Consider the following 19303-nt stretch of genomic DNA (forward strand, 5'->3'; position numbering starts at 1 on the left):
AATCAGAATTAAAGGCTTAGGTACGGAAGAGAGAGAGAGAGAGGGGGAGGATGAGAAGACGGAGGAGGGGGGTGAAGGATGAAATAAAAGAAGATGAAGGCGATGAAAGAGAAGAAGACTATTAAAACAAAGAAATGAAAGATAAGACGAAAGGAAGCAAGAGGAGAAAGAGAGAATGATGAGAAGTAGAAGGAGGTGAAGAAGAAACAAGGAAGTGAGGGAAGATGAAACAGAGAGATGATAGCCCTGGTGTCAGCCGTGACGAGTTAATTAATATGGTCGCCTGTCCACACCTGAGGCGCCCAGGTGAACACAACACTCACGCCCCTTCCGTCCCTCCTTCCCTCCCTCCTTTACCACCACCCCCTCCTCCTCTCATGCCCTCTCTCCCTCATCACGACCTCATCCTCATCTCCCTCCTCCCCTCGCTACCTTCTATCCCCCCTCCTTCCACCACTTTCTCTTCTTCCCTCCCTTCTTTCCCTCGCCCCCTCTTCCTCTCACTCCTTACCATGTACAGCTAAAGGGAAACTGTAACACCCACTGTAACACTCACTACCTGTAACACTAACAGTCTGTCACACACTAGCGAGTCACGGTCACTGCCTCGAGGACGACCTTCACGCTCGAGTGTTAATTGATGCTAAATTTTTTAGTGGGTGTTCTTGTGAGGGAGATACAGTAGTAATTTCTTTTCTCACTGTATCTGTCATGTGCTCAATGAGAGTCAGACTTGAGGTATCGGGATCGGATTCATTGGCCTTGCCGTGTAGGACTTATAGTATTGGACGTATGGCATTGTACTTAAGGTGTTAAACTCATTTCTCGGGACTTGATGTGATGGCCTTATAATAATGGACTTGAAATATTGGCCTTATAACACTGAACTTGAAATATTGGCCTTAGAACTTACGGCGTCGGATAGGATTGGACTTACTCTCGGCTCCTGTATTCACCACAAGGAAAGGAACAATACTAACATTAGCTCCGCCTCTTAGTCCCAGTGTGCGGGCAACAGGTAGAACTAACCCTTTTATGGACACCTGGCCATCCCGTTGTCAGATGAAGGAGTGAAGAGGGGGTAGATGGGATGGGGGATAGGATGAAGTGCTGAGGAGATAGGTGAGGGTAGGGGCGAAGGAGATGGAGGAAGAGGGTAGGTGGGAAGGAGGTAGGGGAAGGGAAGTAAGATGGAAGGAGGTTAGGTGAGGGTAGGTGGGATGGAGTAAGAAATTAGGAGAGGGGAGTTAGGATAGAAGAGGAAGGAGGTAGGGGAGGGGAAGTGGGATGGGTAAGAAATTAGGAGAGGGGAGTTAGGATAGAAGAGGAAGGAGGTAGGGGAGGGGAAGTGGGATGCAGAAGGAAGTTTAGGTGAAGATAAGTGAGATGGTGAATAGAGATGAAAGATGGAAGGGATTAGGTGAGGATAAATGGATGAAGAAAGAGGAAAAGAGTTAAGGGAGGGAAGTTAGGATAGAAGAGGAAGGGTCAGGAGAGGACAGGTAGGATGTCTGCGTATCTGTGTTATCTGTATTACCTCTTTATCTATCTTACAGTTCAAATTCTTATCTATCTACATATTTTTCTATCTGTTTGTTTATGTACATGTAGAATATACGGGTCACGGTGACAAGATAAGGCAACAACATCACCCGTGTTTAATAAGAAGCGCGTTTATTTGTTCTATTGACACACATTTTTGTCTTGTTGGTGTAATCTCTCTCTCTCTCTCTCTCTCTCTCTCTCTCTCTCTCTCTCTCTCAGCCACATTTTCACACGGTAAACATAATTTTTGCAGCCGAGCACAAAATTGTTTCTAATGACAGAGTATTAGAGGTGCCATTTAACTTAATATTAATACACGAACAACAATTTATTAATATTTTGGATGTGTTTTAAGATTTAATTTTTCCCCCCGAGCAAGATTTTTTTTTCTCACTCAAAAAATATTATTTTTTTTGTCTCGTTGCACACTTTCCCTCCACACCTTCTACCTCCACCTCTCCACACACCTTCCACCTCACCCTCCACACACTGCTTCCACACACTCCACACCACCTCCTCCACCTGCCTCCCTCTCACCTCCACACCACCTCCCTCCCACCCTCACCTCTCCCACCTCCCTCCACCTCACCTCACCTCCTCCACCCTCACCTCCCTCCACCCTCACCTCCACCACCTCCCTCCACCCCTCACCTCTCCACACCACCTCCCTCCCACCTCACACCCTCCCCTCTCCACCACCTCCCTCCCACCTTCTCCCTCCACCTCACCTCCACACTGCCTCCACACCCACCTCCCCCTCACCCTCCCACCTCACCTCCTCCACTGCCACCTCACACTCCCACCCTCCACTCCACCTCACACACCCCTCTCCACTCAGCACCTGAATGCTGCACCCCCTCCCCCGTGTGAGAAAATTGGCTATAATCTCTGACAGGTAAGTGACGGTCATTTAAACTCTACACGCACACACTCACATGGTCATGAAGATTTGGCTAACTGCAGGATGATATATTTATGAGTTACATTTCTACTATATATTTTTAAAACACACACACACACACACACACACACACACACACACACACACACACGCACACACACACAGCATCAACATGTGGGGGCGTTTTTGGTCGGGATGTGGTTCTGTGTGTGACTTGGAGTTGTGGGCTTAATGGTCACGTCACGACCAAAACACGCTAACCTGTACTAATACGGATACCTGATGATGTGTAGGGGACAGGTGTGTGGAGGGTGTAGAAGGTAGGAACAGGTGTGTGGAGGGTGTAGAAGGTAGGAACAGGTGTGGAGGATGGAGGTAGGAATAGGTGTGTGTGGAGGGTGTGAAGTGTGGGACAAGTGTGGAGAGGTGTAGGGAGGTGGTGTGGGAGGGAGGTGGTGTGGGAGAGGTGAGGTGGTGGGAGGTGAGGGGGTGCGGGTGAGGGTGGGAGGTGGTGGGGGAGGGATGAGGTGTGAGGGAGGGGTGGAGGGAGGTGTGGAGGGAGGGTGGAGGGTGGAGGTGGTGTGGAGAGGTGGGAGGTGGGAGGGAGAGGTGAGAGGTGGTGTGGAGAGGTGAGTGGAGGAGGTGGTGTGGAGAGGGAGGGTGGAGGGAGGTGGTGGGGAGGGTGAGGGTGGAGGGAGAGGTGGTAGTGGGGAGGGGAGGTGGGGAGAGGTGGTGTGGTGGGGGTGGTGGGGAGAGGTGGAGGGGGGAGGGGGTGGAGGGAGGTGGTGTAGAGAGGTGAGGGTGGGGGAGGTGAGGGGTGGGAGAGGGTGGTGTGGGAGGTGGGGGGGAGGTGGTGGTGTGGAGGTGAGGGTGGAGGGAGGTGGTGGGAGAGGTGCAGGGAGGGAGGTGGGTGGGAGAGGTGAGGTTGAGGGAGGTGGGTGTAGAGAGGTGGGAGGGGTGGGGAGAGGTGAGGGTGGAGGGAGGTGGAGAGGTGGGGGTGGAGGGAGGTGGTGTGGGGGTGGGGGAGTGGGAGGGAGGTGGGTGGGGGTGAGAGGGAGAGGTGTGGAGAGGTGGGAGAGGTTGAGGGAGGGAGGTGGGGAGGAGAGAGGTGGGAGGGAGGTGGTGGGGAGGGTGAGGGTGAGGAGGGTGGGGGGAGGTGAGGTGGAGGGAGGTGGTGTAGAGAGGTGAGGGGTGGGAGGGAGGTGGTGTAGAGAGGTGGTGGAGGGTGAGGGGTGGGAGGGAGGTGGGTGGGGAGAGGTGAGGGTGGGAGGGAGGTGGGGGGAGAGGAGGGGTGGAGGAGGTGGTGAGAGGTGAGGGGTGGAGGGAGGTGGTGTAGAGAGGTGGGAGAGGTGGTGGGAGAGGTGAGGGTGAGGGAGGTGGTGGGAGAGGTGAGAGGGAGGTGAGAGGGGTGGGGGAGGGAGGTGGTGGTGGGGGTGAGGGGTGGAGGGAGGTGGTGGGAGAGGGTGGAGGGAGGTGGTGTAGAGAGGTGAGGGTGGAGGGAGGTGGTGTAGAGAGGTGAGGGTGGATGGAGGTGGTGTGGAGGGAAGGTGTGCAACGAGACAGAAAACAAAAATTCTTGATTGAACGAGAAAAAAATATCTTGCTCGGGCTCGCAAAAATTAAACCTTAAATAGATAGAATATATTATTTCTCCGTCAGCCAGAGGTCAGTTTGTCAGTGAGGGATTGTGGACGACAAAGATGGCGTTTCACTTCTCATGTCTAAAACAAAAGAAGCCAATTTTGTTATTACTATGTGACGTAAATTGGCCGACACGAAGGAAATTTTCCGCTTGCTGGTTTCAACACTGGGAAGGGAGGGTGATAGTAGTAATGGTAGTGGTGGTGGTTGTTGTTGAGGAAGTGGTGATATACTAGTTAGTGATGGTGGTGATACGTGTTGGCTGCTGTAGTTGAAGTAATGGTGGCAGTGATGGTGGCTTTAGTGATGGTGGTACTTGTTTGTTTGTTAACGGTGGTGCTTGCGATAATGATGATGCTGGTAGTGATGGTGATGATAGCTGTAGGGATGGTGGTTGGATGACAGAAACTGTAAATACAAATAACCTACCACCACCTCCACCACCCCCACCACACCACCTACACCACCATCACCATACATCATTACATTGCCTCATCACTATATCAAGCTTCTTCAGAAACCTCAACACGATCATTAGTTTGGATAGAAAGTACAAGCATGATGTGGCGACTGTATCATTATATAAATTGGGTCTTTTGGTCACGTAAAAAACAAACTTAAATTTGGTCAGAATTCAACAATGAGTCGACATTTTAAAAGAAGAACTCGGTCTTGGCATTATTTTGTATGAAGATTATTGACAACGTTTTCAGGTGTACGGTTGACTCGCTGCCTTGAGCTAAATGTAGCGTTAGACATGGTAAACTGCATGATTTAGTCCACCTGTCTCATGACCAAATGGATGATGGTGCATGATTTAGTCCACCTGTCTCACTACGAGATGCATGAATCATTCCGAGTATCTGTAACGCTGCCAGACGTACGATTCAACAAGCTATCGTACCATCATCGTATACGCTGCCTTGTCATCCCGCCGACCAATAAGAATGGCTTTCACCGTCGCGTCATAACAGTGCATGTGAAGACGTCATCAATAATGTTACGTGTTGCTGAGTTTAGTAGTCTGCCCAGATAAATGAAGATAATTTTACCCTGAGATAAATTAATTTTACTAAATAAAACAAAAACTCTTAGTGACTTAAAATATATTGATATTAAACGCAACGCCATTGATATTGTTTGTAGGACAGAAATAATTAGGTGCGTCACTACAGCAGACATCATTTTCTACAGAGGTGTATGTCACTTTCTACAGAGGTGTATTTACAGGTGTATGTCACTTTCTACAGAGGTGTATTTACAGGTGTATGTCACTTTCTACAGAGGTGTATGTCACTTTCTACACCATGTCAATTTCTTCAAGTCGCCATCTACAAGAACGTGTTTATATAGATGTGTTACTTTTTTCAGGGAGTGTCTTCATTGGTCTACATTGGTGTGTCTACAGATGGATGCTACTGTAAACAGGTATGTGTCACTTTCTACGTGGGTATGTCTACATGCGTGTCTACAAGTTTGAGTTATTTTCTACAGGTGTGTGTGTGTGTGTGTGTGTGTGTGTGTGTTACGACACCCTGATTGCCACCTGAGACGGTAATTAGTAGAACGTCCTTACCTGGGACCCCGGACCTGTCATTATGCCTTTGTCCGTCTGTTTGGTTGTCTCTGTTTTAATCTTTCAGTCTCTGTTTGTCGACCAACAGTATATCCACCAGTGATCTGAATGTTTGTGTATAGTACCTTTCCACAGTCATAAACTCAAAACCTTAATTTCCGTGTTTGTGTTTTTTTTTACACCGACAATTATTACCAATTAAAACAGATGGTCTTACTTAAAATGAGGTAAATAACACAGTCAACCACAGTCTTGCCTCCACCACCACCATCTGGCAACACTGGTCACACCTGCCCGACACACATACTCACCCGTGATCCTCTAGTGTGAAATTTGGACTACATTTCTGAAATGTTTCTTTTCTCGTTTCTGTGAGGTAATGTTGAAAATCGTGGGTCTTATGGCAGAGGAGAGAAGGAGGGGGGAGAAAGAAAGGGGGAGGGAGGGTGGGGAAGGTGAGAGAGAGAGAGAGAGATTTTAGTGTTTTATCATGTTAGGTTACATTCTTACATCTCCACACACGAGAACATTCATCGTGCGAGCCTTTGTAAATACGTGCTCCGGTCAACAAGAGTGTTTATTTTCCTGTTCCCTGACCACTATGACGGAGCCTCTTATCAGCAGCTGACGCCTACACCATCAGCTGACATAGGTGTAAGGGCGGTTGGCACCATGCACACACAACTGGTGGTGGTGACCCTGTGCTGGGGGTGGCCACAACACCACCTGACACACACACACACACACATACAACAGTTATATACAACCCTCTGCCAGTGAGTCTTTCTGGAAGGCTTCCGTCAGGCGGGTCTTGGCAGAATCCACCTGTGTGCAGGTTTGGCGTGCTGTGATTAGCCTCTGTTATCCTGGTCGTTCACACCGCACCGTGCAGACCCTAACCTAACTTAAACTTCATTTAACCTGAACTTAGCGTAGCCTAACCTAACCTGTTCTTATTTAGTCTAATCTAACCTGAATTTAACGCCCTAGACTTTACCTGGACCAATGCCAGGCTTACATACCCTTAAACTTTGTCATATTTGTGGACAAGAGATGAAGGGGTCGTGAAGGCTCTTGGCAGATGCCCTCATTGTATACATCGGCTAAGCATCATCATCAATATCTCAATCAGGATCAAGTTAACATCTCAGTTTTGGGATTCATAAACATCACATCAGCTCTGAATCATTATATATGGAATTGTTATAACAAATAGGTCATATAATTTTTTCTGTGATTCGTAAGTAAATAATGTTTTAGAAAAATTAGAAATCCGAATCCAAAGTCGATTTTTGCAAGAAATTCGCCTGATATAAGTCCTTATGAAACCCGATCGGTGAATCCCGCTTTGGATTCCCTCGATCACTGTGCCACAGTAATTGATTTTGCTGATAATAACTGTTGAGTGACGGAGTGTTCATCACAGACTGGAGTGTACAGGTGAAGTAACTATGGAGGAAATGGAGTAACTGTAGACTATCTGTGGAGTGTGTGTGTGTGTGACAGGTCTTTTGTGGTGAAAAATAACTGTGAAGTAACTGTATACCACCAAATGGTCATCGACAAGAACCGCACAGTGACTCTACTCTCAGTCCTGGGAGGTACACACACACACACACCTGTCATGACGCACCATAGGTACACCTCACAACGGTACAACAGTGGGTGCAGTTTTGTAGAGGGCCATGACTGGTGACGTCATGATAGGCAGTCTATGAACCACTGGGAGGGAAATAATTGAAGGTTCACTAACTTTTAACTCACCGTATGTCTGTCTATTGACTCGTGTGTGTGTGTGTGTGTGTGTGTGTGTGTGTTTTAGAGATCGTCTGGCGTCTCCTTCGCCTCACAACGATACATTTATGAGAAGAAACGCTGTACGCCAGGCGATTGATCTCTTGCCTTCCATCTGCCTGTAGGGGCGTTGGTTTATGTTCATGGTACAGACATAAGGTGTTGACCACATTAATCAGTGAGTGTTAAGACCTCAGTGTTGAGACAACCCACACTCTCACCACACCTGAGGCCCCCCACACCTGACACCCCCCCCTCCACACACACCTGGATAATTAACACACATGGACCAAATTTTGTAATCTGTGTCAACGTTATATTATGTGGATGTCAGTATATAGAATAATATGCATTTTATATCATAGAAACTGAAAATGTACCAATATCCTATAGACGGATATAGTAACTTGAGTTTGAACTTTAAAGTGAATTGTATCTACTGTACGTGTGTATATGTAATGTATGTAGTAGTGTGTTATGGAAGTCATTCTGTGTGTGTGTATACGTGTGTACGCGTGCAAGTCTCCATGTAGAAATGAGACGTGAGTAAAGGTGGTGGTGGTGGTAGCAGTGGTGATGATAGTAGTGGTAGGGGTGGTGATAGTGGTGGTAGGGGTGGTGATAGTAGTGGTAGGGGTGGTGATAGTGGTGATAGTGGTGGTAGAGATGGTCGTGGTAGTAGTGGTGGTAATACTGGTGATATTAGTGGTGGCGGTGGTGGTAATGGTGGTGTAATAAGGGCGGTAGTGGCGGTGGTGGTGGTAATGGTGGTGTAATAAGGGCGGTAGTGGCGGTGGCGGTGGTGGTAATGGTGGTGTAATAGGCGGTAGTGGCGGTGGTGGTGGTGGTAATGGTGGTGTAATACGGGCGGTAGTGGTGGCGGTGGTGGTAATGGTGGTGTAATAAGGGCGGTAGTGGCGGTGGTGGTAATGGTGGTGGTAGTGCATAAGGGCGGTAGTGGCGGTGGCGGCAGGAATGGCGGCGGTAGTGCGGTGGTGGTAATGGTGGTGTAATAAGGGCGGTAGTGGCGGTTGCGGTGGTGGTAATGGTGTAATAAGGGCGGTAGTGGCGGCGGTGGTGGTAATGGTGGTGTAATATGGCGGTAGTGGCGGTGGCGGTGGTGGTAATGGTGGTGTAATAAGGGCGGTAGTGGCGGTGGTGGTGGTGGTGGTATAATAAGGGCGGTAGGCGGTGGCGGTGGTGGTAATGGTGGTGTAATAAGGGTAGTGGCGGTGGTGGTAATGGTGGTGTAATAAGGGCGGTAGTGGTGGTAGCAGCGGTGGAGCGACAGTAGACTATAACGGTGGGCGTCAACCAAGATGCAGATGGTCAGTTCGGCTGTTGTTTTTGCATCCCTCAATTAATAACAGTTGTCTGGCTAACGGATGATATAGCCCGAAGTACAAGCGTAAAAGACCTTAGTAGCTGAAGTGCTCTTATACATTACCTACTGTACCCTGTCGGTTTCGCTGTTCTTGTGGGGGGCGGTCAGCAAAGAAAACGATTGGTCAATGAGTGAAGAGCCGACATTGATTGGGTGATTAGACGATACATAATGATTTGTCAGTGATTAGGGGATTAGACGAGACACATATGATGATTTGTCAGTGATTAGGAGATTAGACAATGCGGATTTAATGATTTGACGGTGAATGGGATAGTTTGTTATATACACAGAGGATGCATCACAACGTTATATAAAAAATTGCAACAGCTGATTCCTGGATCCATTACCACTGAGAAATGCCATATAAACACGAGTCCAATTTACAACGGTTACGAACTTTCCTTTTCCTTCGCAATTTGCTTTTTCATTAGACGCTGTGTCGAACCAACATTAGACACAGTGAATTTACCATTACGGATTATTCGACATGAAATTGTGATACAGATCCTATTCAAAAGACATCCTGACTGAGACGGCGGGAAAAGATTATATATTATTCTTCTGGTGATTATTTCCTCAAAAGACATGACTTTATGTGGAAGAGAACTCCTTTGAAAACGAAGCGAACCACACTCACAGGAAAGTCTCTAATCTTTAATCCTAACTAATCACATCCTGGCTGACGGACCCTTTCTAGCTCTATTTAATTCACCATTAGGGGCTTGATGATTTATGACCCGCTAACCGCATTGACGGACAACACTGCGAATGAATGAAAAAATACTTGTTACTGTACAAGAATCAAGGAATACTCGTCGATCGGATTCTCACTTTTATGCACTAACAACGAACGTAAACAACAGACCTAGTGAAGCAGCCCCGTGAAAACGATTTACGAAGTTGCGTCAACGTTGAGAGTGAGTGAGCGTGAATAACCAGGTGGTGTGGCCATGTTAGCAGAACACGGAGCTAGATAATCGATCTGAGTTACACAGTCTGCTTAACTTGCTCAGCATCCTGGATCAGACATGGCCCTGCCTCGCTGACGCTCCCAAGACACCCCTGTCGCTCATATATCTATCCAACCTATGTTTGAAGCTGCTTTTCACGGCACATTCCTTCACTTCCGAAATGTCCATGACTTACGCCAGGAAAAAAAAACACCCTTAAAACTTATCTGAACGTGGCATTTGGGGTCTGAAGAGGTCATCCTTTTTAATACCTACGACTACAGCGATGAGTTTGAAACTAGTGACGTCATTGCAAATAGCGACCCTGTTTCTAGAGAAATAAACTTATCTCGACTATTATAGCAGGACTTTAAACTTTTATTACAAATTATATATACCGTATCACTCTACGAACGTGGCAGAGTGTATCTCTTGTGTTTACCCAGAACCGTCAACTCGTCCATTCCTTGACAATAAATGTTGAGGGAAATTTACAAAAAAACAGTCGATACTTCATTTGTTAGGAAATTCTTTACTTGTGCATACTAAAATAAACTGTCCATAATTTTTCCCTTTAAGAACCTGCCTGCAATACTAGGCTGAAACTGGTTTCTTGTTACCAAGATACTTCGCAACAGGTATATACAGGTTAGCGGAACGAAGGCGTCTAATTGATCCATTCACTATCCAGGTGCAGTAGTATAACATGTACGAGGCTCTCGTACTCTAACAGCTATACTAGGTTATGTAAGATATAGCAGAGATATTAAACTTAACAAAGGTAACAGTGACACTAGGCCTTTCTATTTTAGAGAATTACATTAGTACTTATGGTAAACATTGGCGGTACGAAATCACCAGAAATTACATTCAACGAGTGACGCAATGCGAAGCTATGTGTTTACATTCTCAGGATTGATAGTTTTTATGGCGGGTGAACGTAATTTTACTACGGTTTCTCATAATTTACCCTCAAGATTAATTATATCCTGTTGTCTTCATTTCAGCATGGATACAACCCTTCGATCCTGTAAGATTCATTTTAACATATATTAACAAAAATAAGTCTTGTAGATTCAATTTAAACGTATTTACAAGCCTTTAATCTTGTGGGTATCGTTTTAACCTGATTCAAACCTCTATTTTGTATATAAACAATTCGATTCTTCCAACAATACATATACGGTATTTTGCTTTCCTTATCAATCTCGTCTCACATCTATTAAGAAATACCTTAAGATATGTTTGGATGAGTACTTGAGTCCTTGAGTCATATCGTTATCCTTAATTTAGTGAGGTGCGTATGGCAACGTCGACAGCATTATCACGGTAGCCATATTAGCGATTACCGCCCACAACCCCGTTATATAAACACACATGAAAACAAATTATCATAATGACGATAGAGTTTCACAATATGAAGACATGATACAAGGTGTTACTTCACGTAGAAAAAAAATATCAGATTAGAACGAATATATTGGGATAAAAAGTCGAATTATTTGATAATGACGGGGCTGCTAAGAGGAGAATTGGGAGGGAAATGGTGGCGGTTTTCACTTTCTAGGAAACTATGTTAGGCTTTGAATAATGGAAACCCCGATATTGGCTGACAAGAGAAACCCCCGCTGATAAGAGAGAACGCCTCCTCTATACCAGTAATACAAGACAAGTTGGCTATTACCATAAAATATTCAAAGTGGAAAATCGACGGCGCGGCGGTTAGCCAATAATACACCCTCGACTCTTGTAACCGCGGGCTAATGTTGAGAGCTGAAGGTTGTGGAAAGTTTTGCCGAGTCAAACCTAATCTCAAACCATATTAGGACGCACTAAGTAATAAGTTATGATTAGTGTAAGAAAATTTATATTTGGGCCATTGATAAGCGTTAATAAGTTACTGCAAGACTCTTTATCAGGATCTAATGTAATGGGTTATTTAGTAGGCATGTGGTGGAAATAACAATGTAATAATGTAAGTAATTTTAAGTGTTCGGTATTAAGGACTTTCTGTAGGAAGGACACTAGTAATCAGAGACAGACAGGCAACAGACAGGGATAACACTTAACAGAAACAGAGTCCACGGCTGTGATAAATACAGACAGACTTGGCGGGGTATGGCCAGACAGACAGCAGGGCGCCGTCGGGTAAGACTGACAGACAGAAGCAAGCAGATACAAAGATATGTAGACGGACAGGCGGGTGTAGGCATGCATAAGAGAGAAAGGGAGAGAGAGAGAGAGAGAGGAACAAGCGGTAGGTAGGACATGCAGAAGAGAGAGAGAGAGGGGGGATGGGGGTAACAAGCGGCGGACGTGGACGTGCAGAAGAGAGGAGTGTGGAAAACAGGTGATTCAAACAGGGGGCAGGGAGGAAGGTCACCCACTACAAAAACTCGTCTCAGACACTTGCCAAAAGCACCCCCATCCAATCTGCTTTCTTCCACTTTTTATACCCTTACTTGTTTTTCCTTTCTTCCTTCCCGTTAATTCACTTTTAGTTTTCATCATCTTTTCTCTAACTGCTCTTCTCTCTTGTAGTCCCTCACCCCCGCTGCTCTCTGTACATTAAGGGACTATCACACTGGGGGAATCTCCTCATTCATCGGGGGAAAAATTACGATACTGCCGCCCTCGATCAGATTTTTCGCCTGAAAATGAGATCTGAGAAAAACAGAAAGTGCGGGAGTTGTCGAGTAAGTTTTGACTGTATTTCAGGTCCATTTGAGGTTTTATAATATTTATAATTGAAAGGCCTTGATTTTATTCAAAGGAATAATTAGGAAACAATTTTAAATGATTTAATTCAAATTCTGTATATTTGCATTAGAATCTAGTTATTTATACCGTATTTGTATTATATTTTTGTTGTTTTTGTGTCGTTTTTATTTACTTATAATTAATATTAGTTATTATTATTAGTTATTTTAGTTTTTTATTTCGTTTATTTGTATTCCTATTGTTTTATTTATTATTCATTTTGTTCATACATTTATCTGTCTTCCTCTATCCAATCTTTCACCAGTAATAATAGTCACATTCTTGGTAGTGTTATGGCGTCTTAGTTTTTGTAAGCGTTCGTGAGGTGTTAAACTCTTCCTCCTCCTCCTCCTCCTCCTCCTCCCCTTGGTCTTGACCCAGCACAGGAAAGCGTAAGAAAAAACTTGTTTGTGTTACTGCCAGCTGACGCAATGTGTTGGGTCATGCGGTCTTGTGTGTCTAGTAACAGCTCATCTCTCAAGTGTTTTTGTTGGGGCTGTTTTTGTGTGATGTTCCGCTAGTGTTTCAGTCATTTTAAATTATCTGATTCATCAATTATTAAAAAATGTTTGAATCATTAAAATTATACCGAATAATCGGGATAATTTTTTAGTTATTCGAACCATTTGATTTAGATTAAATTATCCGAATCACCAGAACAGTACCAAGTTGTTAGAATCAATCTTAATTAGCTGAATCATTAGAGTTATACATAGGTATCAGAATCATACAGCAAGTCCTCATCACCGCTACAGTGTCCAGGAGTCACTGTCGGCCTGGAGTCATCACGGACAAAACCTGATCCTAGTGCCAACACCCGTCTGGCACTCCAGAGTGCTAATTCACCTCGTGACACCAGACAATGCCACCTTGACCATGTGATGCCAGACAGTGCCACATAGGCATTGTTACGCCAGACAGTGCCACATAGGCATTGTTACGCCAGACAGTGCCACATAGGCATTGTTACGCCAGACAGTGCCATCTTGACCTTGTGACGCCAGGCAGTGCCACCTTGACCATGTGATGCCAGACAGTGCCACATAGACAATGTTACGCCAGACAGTGCCACCTTGACCTTGTGACGCCAGGCAGTGCCACCTTGGCCTTGTGATGCCAGGCAGTGCCACCTTGACCTTGTAACACCAGGCAGTGCCACTTAGGCATTGTTACGCCAGACAGTGCCACCTCGGCATTGTTACGCCAGGCAGTGCTACCTTGACTTTGTGACGCCAGACAGTGCCACCTAGCCATTGTTACGCCAGACAATGTCACCTTGGCCTTGTAGAGCCACAGTACCATCTTGGCCTTGTGATGCCAGACAGTGTCATCTTTGCCTTGTGATGCCAGATAGTGCCACCTTGGCCTTGTGACGCCAGACAGTGCCACCTTGGCCTAGTGAGACACTCAGGAATTTCAACGGGGTGTGTGACGTGATCCTTAATGTTAGGGAAGGAGGTATTGAGAGGAAGGGGGGAGGTAGGGACGCAGAGAGAGAGAGAGAGAGAGAGAGAGAGAGAAAATAGAGAGAAAGAAAAAGAGAGGTGATTGGTTAGAGATAAAGAACGAGATAATGAGAGAGAATACAAGGACTATGAACACAAATAAGTTAGTAATTTCATAACCTATTTATTCATAACCTTAAAAGAACGACTTAAGTAATATGCTGTACACCTGTACTCTAACACTCACGTACACTTACTCCTGAGGTGAGATCGTCGAGGATGTAGTCATTATGGTTCACTTACAATCTACGCACATTATAAACCTCAACAAGCTCAGCCGCTTATCACGAGGTTAATGTCCCTGAGCGAGAGCGTTAAGTGGGAACACGAGATTTTTGTACATGTTTGAGTTCAACGGTTCAAACACACACACACACACACACAGGCCATCCTCGATCCATTAAACTTTGTACAAAATAATACCTTCAGATCTGTCGGTCAGTACTCACTTATGATAAAGTCGTACTCCTTGAAGAGCCTTTTCCTGTCGATGGGTCGAGACTCAGGGTCGATCTCGTCGTACTTGTAGTAGGCGATGGCGGCGAGGAGGGCGGGCAGGAACCACAGGGAGGCCGTGAAGACCGAGGCTGCCAGGGGCGCCGTGGACAGTAGGACCCCTGTCATCGTGGAGTCGTGAGAGCAGAGGTGGACGTCTGGGTCCTCGGAGTACTGTGGTGGGACGTCTAGTTTGTCACACCACGAGCTACTAATGTTCTTCCGGCTTATATTATTCCCTAGTTGTTTTCTACACTTCTCTTATTACTATATTTGTTCAGGACCGTTTATTGTTTAAGAGCAGTAAGGTGCGTGCCGCCGTAGGAGTCATTGTCAAGGCTTAGGCACGTTCTCGTTACTGTGTACTATCTTATGCTGCATGTTAAATACTGTCCCGTAAAAAAAATATTAATAAAAATCACACTTATTAGAGTGTGATTTGTGTCTCACGTCGTTGATGAGAGTTACAGGTTGTACCAGCTGAGATATGATGAGACGAGTTAGCGTTTACTCATCACCACTATCCACTACTACTACTACTACACACACACACTGAGCCTCTCGCTACCGTTGCCTCGCCTCGCCAGGACAACACTAAGAGAGAAAGTGAACCCTCATACCCTCCCGTCCCTGGGAGGAGAAGGGAGGCAGGAAGGTTAGAGGGAGGGGAGGGGAGGGGAGTGGGGTGCAGGCTGGTGAGATGGGGAGGTGACGGGATGGGATAATGAAGAGGGGGGGCAGTTTACTCCCACACGACCCTCTAGGCTATTATCCTTCCTGATAACATATGTTTTTACTTCAGTTTTATCCACTTAATATCCCAGCTGGTGTACTGACTATGTTTCATCAAAGTTTTTAGATATTGACTACGGAGACGATGGTCCCAGGTGTCGGGAGGGAAGGTGGTGTGGGGCGAGAAAGGGTTGAATTGCCTGAGGCAAGGAGGAGGGCGTGTGAGAGGGAGGAGAGTGGCGTCTCCACCACAAGCCTGACCAGCTAGATATTATCCTGGTGTAGGCCAGTGGTTTAGGGCCCCTGGGCTAACATCTCTTTTCTCAGTCGCCAGTGGGTAGTTCCCGACATTTCGAAATAACAGATTACCTGGAGGCGACAGCTCACAGGTAGCGGGACGTCCTGGGTTCGTCGTTGTCGTCGGCACAGGTCACTCGAACGATAACTCAGATTACGGAAAAGGATCAACTGGGTTTAAGGATAACAGGACATTCTGGCTTCCTCGTCCTCCAGAACATAAACAAGACAAGCTGGACGTCAGAACTACCCCGAGACTATCGTTGTAAATGCTGGTGATGGAAGTGTAGAGAAACTCGTGACAACATCACTGCCTCCCTAAGAGTCCTCACAGCTCGTGTCGGGTAAAACCTTCCACGGTCAAGTTCGCCTTTCTACCACTCATATGTCACACGATTACCGATTTCCGACACTTGAAGGACACTGAAGCTGCCGCGTCTTGTGTGGCGTCGGGGAAAAGGTGTTGTTGTGTTCAGCAGCAGATGGCTAGTGAGAAGGAGAACCTGACTTTTATTTTCTTTCTTGGCTCCCCATAAATCCTTTTTAGTTATTATTACTTTTTCTCTCGGCAATATAATATGTCAGTCAATAGTTTTCCTAGTATAGCTTTTAGTCGCAGGATAAGATAGTATTTTTGTTCTCTTGTAATTAGGGAAACACCTTTTAGGTTTTATTTCTCGTCCAACAGTCACCAATAATGATGCAACACTCGACTATTTTATATTTTCTTCCTGGTTCACTCTCTAACAGGGGCGTCGTCTCGCCTCACTGACACACTCACTCCTCAAGTCACGGCCAAGGACATACGGCACACACGTGTCCCGTTTTCTTTACAAGAGGATATTACGGTTCGTGATCCTTAGGAGGAAGAAGAAAGCGTCGAGAACGTCCTTGGTGAGAAGATTAAGTACGTTTCCCCTAAGAGGAGGTACTGACGGAGGCGCGGGCGAAGTCGTAACACCCAAGAGTCACGTCAGTTGCATCGAGAGGCGTAAGTATACTGTATGTCGCGTGGTGGAGTTAGTGAACACGTAGAGATGATACCGATGGCGGCGTGGAACAATCAGCAGCCCGGTCCTCCAGCGTCGAGTCGGTAGGTCCTTGCAGTAGCACGAGACCAGCTTTACCACGTTAGCTCCCTCGCGCACTGGGTCGTCTGCCACACTGACTGGCGCACGGCTGCCAGGCGAGGGAGCTCTCCATAACCTACATTCTTCGGCACTCTCTCTCCCATGGGAGGGAGGGAGGGAGAGACGGGCCCGTCCGACTGACGTAGCGGTGGTGGTGAACCGGAGCCCATAATTTGAGATTTCTCACGTACGCATTGCTTGCTTGCCTGACCGTCAGTCCAGCCCGCTGCTAGCATATTGGTATGTCCAGGATTGACGCTGGTGGAGCGCCGGGGATAGTGGTGTTGTCCTGGGATGGTAGGGGTAGAACGGAAAGGAATAGGAAGCAAGGAAGGAGAGACGAGAGGGAGACAGGGAGGGAGAGATATGGAGGTGAGAGGTGATTATTGTGGTACGTGGGATTTATTTACTCTGTCTCTCTCTCTCTCTCTCTCTCTCTCTCTCTCTCTCTCTCTCTTTTCTCTCCTCCCCATTGCCAAAATGTTCAATTTAGGTGAACAGTGAGGCAAAGAAAATGGGAAGTGGAGAACGCAAAAAAAAAATAACAAATGTAAAGAAGGAGGGGATGTAAACAATCAACACAAACAGACAAGTAAGCAACGTGGAGAAAACTAGGAAGAAAAGGGTACGAAAAAAAAACAGGAAGTAGCAGATAACCACAAAGAAAATCGGAAACAACGTAAAAAGAACACGGAAATAAACAATGTCGATAAAATTTAAAAGAAGTAATCACTAAACAACAAACGTGAGGTAAACAACAAATTAGAGAAATATCCAAAGCAGAGAAAACAGGAAGCAGACAACGTAAAGAAAATGGAATGTAAACAGCAGCAAGCAGAAAGCAAGACATGACTATGCACCTCGCCTGGTTAACTATCTTGGTCTGTTACAATTCTCGGAGATTCTTATGTTCAGCTGTTCGTTTGTAGTTAATTTTGCCTTATAGAAACGTAGTTGTTGTTTTAGATGGTTAAGTTGGGTTAATTTAGCAGAGGTGATAGGTTAAATTAAGTTTGGTAAGGTTAAGTTTGGTTAGTTTAGGTTAGGTTCAGTCTGGTGAGCTTTGGCTAAGTTTGTAATAATAGGTTAACTTTGGTTCGGTTAGATTAAGTTTAGTTTGGCTAGGTTAGATTAACTTTGGTTAGAATGAGTTAAGTTTGACGAGGTTAACTAAGATTTACATTGGTTAGGTTAGATAACATTAAGTTTGGTTGGGATTGATTAGGTGTAGCATACAAATCGTTTATAACCAGACATCATAACGTTATCCTCAGTCTAATGTTGTATATATAAGTGAGAATACTTACCATCACCATAGTCCGCCTCTTGTGACCTGAATAATGATATATTTTTGCTGTGAGGGACTACTTACTTTCTTATTTATATACAAACTAACGCAACTAGGAACCAGTTCTTATTCACCCATTTCTCTTGATAGAGGTTAAGGGAACGCGTGAAATATAATTGGTCAAGTCTCAGCAATACCTTGGCCCTCATTAGTACAACCTGCGTAGAGAGGCGTTTTTACACCTGGTGGGAGGCGGTGGGGTTGGGATGGGTGGGGTTGAGGGGAGATGGAGGAGAGGTGAGAGGGTGAAGTTGTGGGGGAGGAGGGGAGAGGCGAGTTAGGGGAGGAGAGTAAGGGGGATAGGGTGGGGAGGAGAATAGGGGAGACGGGTGAAGGGGAGGAGAGTAGGGGGGATGGATGAAGGGGAGGAGAGTAGGGGGGATGGAGTTGGGGTGAATTTAACGTAGGAGTTAAATATCCGAGACCTAGTCTTTAAGGAAGAATGTATCTTCATGTTTGCTTTCTTTAGTGTATCTGAACGCTCACGGTTTGCGTACTTGAGCGCATGCGCGTATACATACATACATACATACATACATACATACATATAAGGAAGTTTACATGGCCATAATTATCTTCACCTATAATCACCTCTTTACCTCCAAGGACCTCTCTCTCTCTCCTACAAGAACCTCCTCTTCCTACCTCCAACTCCAAGCACCTCTTTCCTCCCTTGAAAAATGAAAGCAGTGAGAACTTTTCCTGACACTTTCTCTAACTGTGTTCATTACATCGTGGTGAGTCGTAATGATGTTATTATCTGACAGACAGACAGAGACGGACGATAATGCCAGGTGCACCAGCGTGACGTATAGAGAGGGGGTGTCAGAACGCATCAAGGTACGGATGTTAAGGGAGTAAAGGGACTCTCTCTCTCTCTCTCTCTCTCTCAACACCCTTGACAGTTAACCCACACTAGTGACACACACACACACACACACACACACACACACACACACACACACACACACCACCACTCATACCACACTACAACACTATAACTGAGGGGTTAAACCATCCACATCAAAGGGTTAAACCTTCATTCTTAAGGGGTTAAACATCGCCCTTAATTATTTAAATTCAAACCATCGTTCTCAAAGGGTTAAATAGTCCTCATAAGATTGTTAACAAATTATCATCAAATTATTAAACCATCCTCCTCAGATTATTAAACCCTCGCTATTAAAGGGTTAAAACATATTTCTCAAAGGGTTCGAACATATTCCTCAAAGGGTTAAAATA

The 19303-nt window shown here is 45.7% G+C and overlaps 1 protein-coding gene across 3 annotated transcripts in view; it reads right to left on the bottom strand.

Annotated features, from left to right (window-relative positions):
• The window catches only part of LOC121854333 (glucose dehydrogenase [FAD, quinone]-like), a 79571-nt gene extending 62835 nt beyond the window's left edge, over nt 1-16736 (bottom strand). For all 3 annotated transcript variants that reach the window (XM_042348930.1, XM_042348931.1, XM_042348932.1), the window contains exon 1: nt 14509-16736. In XM_042348930.1, coding sequence (XP_042204864.1) covers nt 14509-14683 — 175 coding nt within the window. In that variant the 5' untranslated portion in view covers nt 14684-16736. The remainder of the gene's footprint in view (nt 1-14508) is intronic.
• Between the last annotated feature and the right edge of the window lie 2567 nt (nt 16737-19303).

This window comes from Homarus americanus, unplaced genomic scaffold (genome assembly GCF_018991925.1).
Source record: "Homarus americanus isolate GMGI-L3 unplaced genomic scaffold, GMGI_Hamer_2.0 scaffold54443, whole genome shotgun sequence".
NCBI classification, from domain to species: Eukaryota; Metazoa; Arthropoda; class Malacostraca; order Decapoda; family Nephropidae; genus Homarus; species Homarus americanus.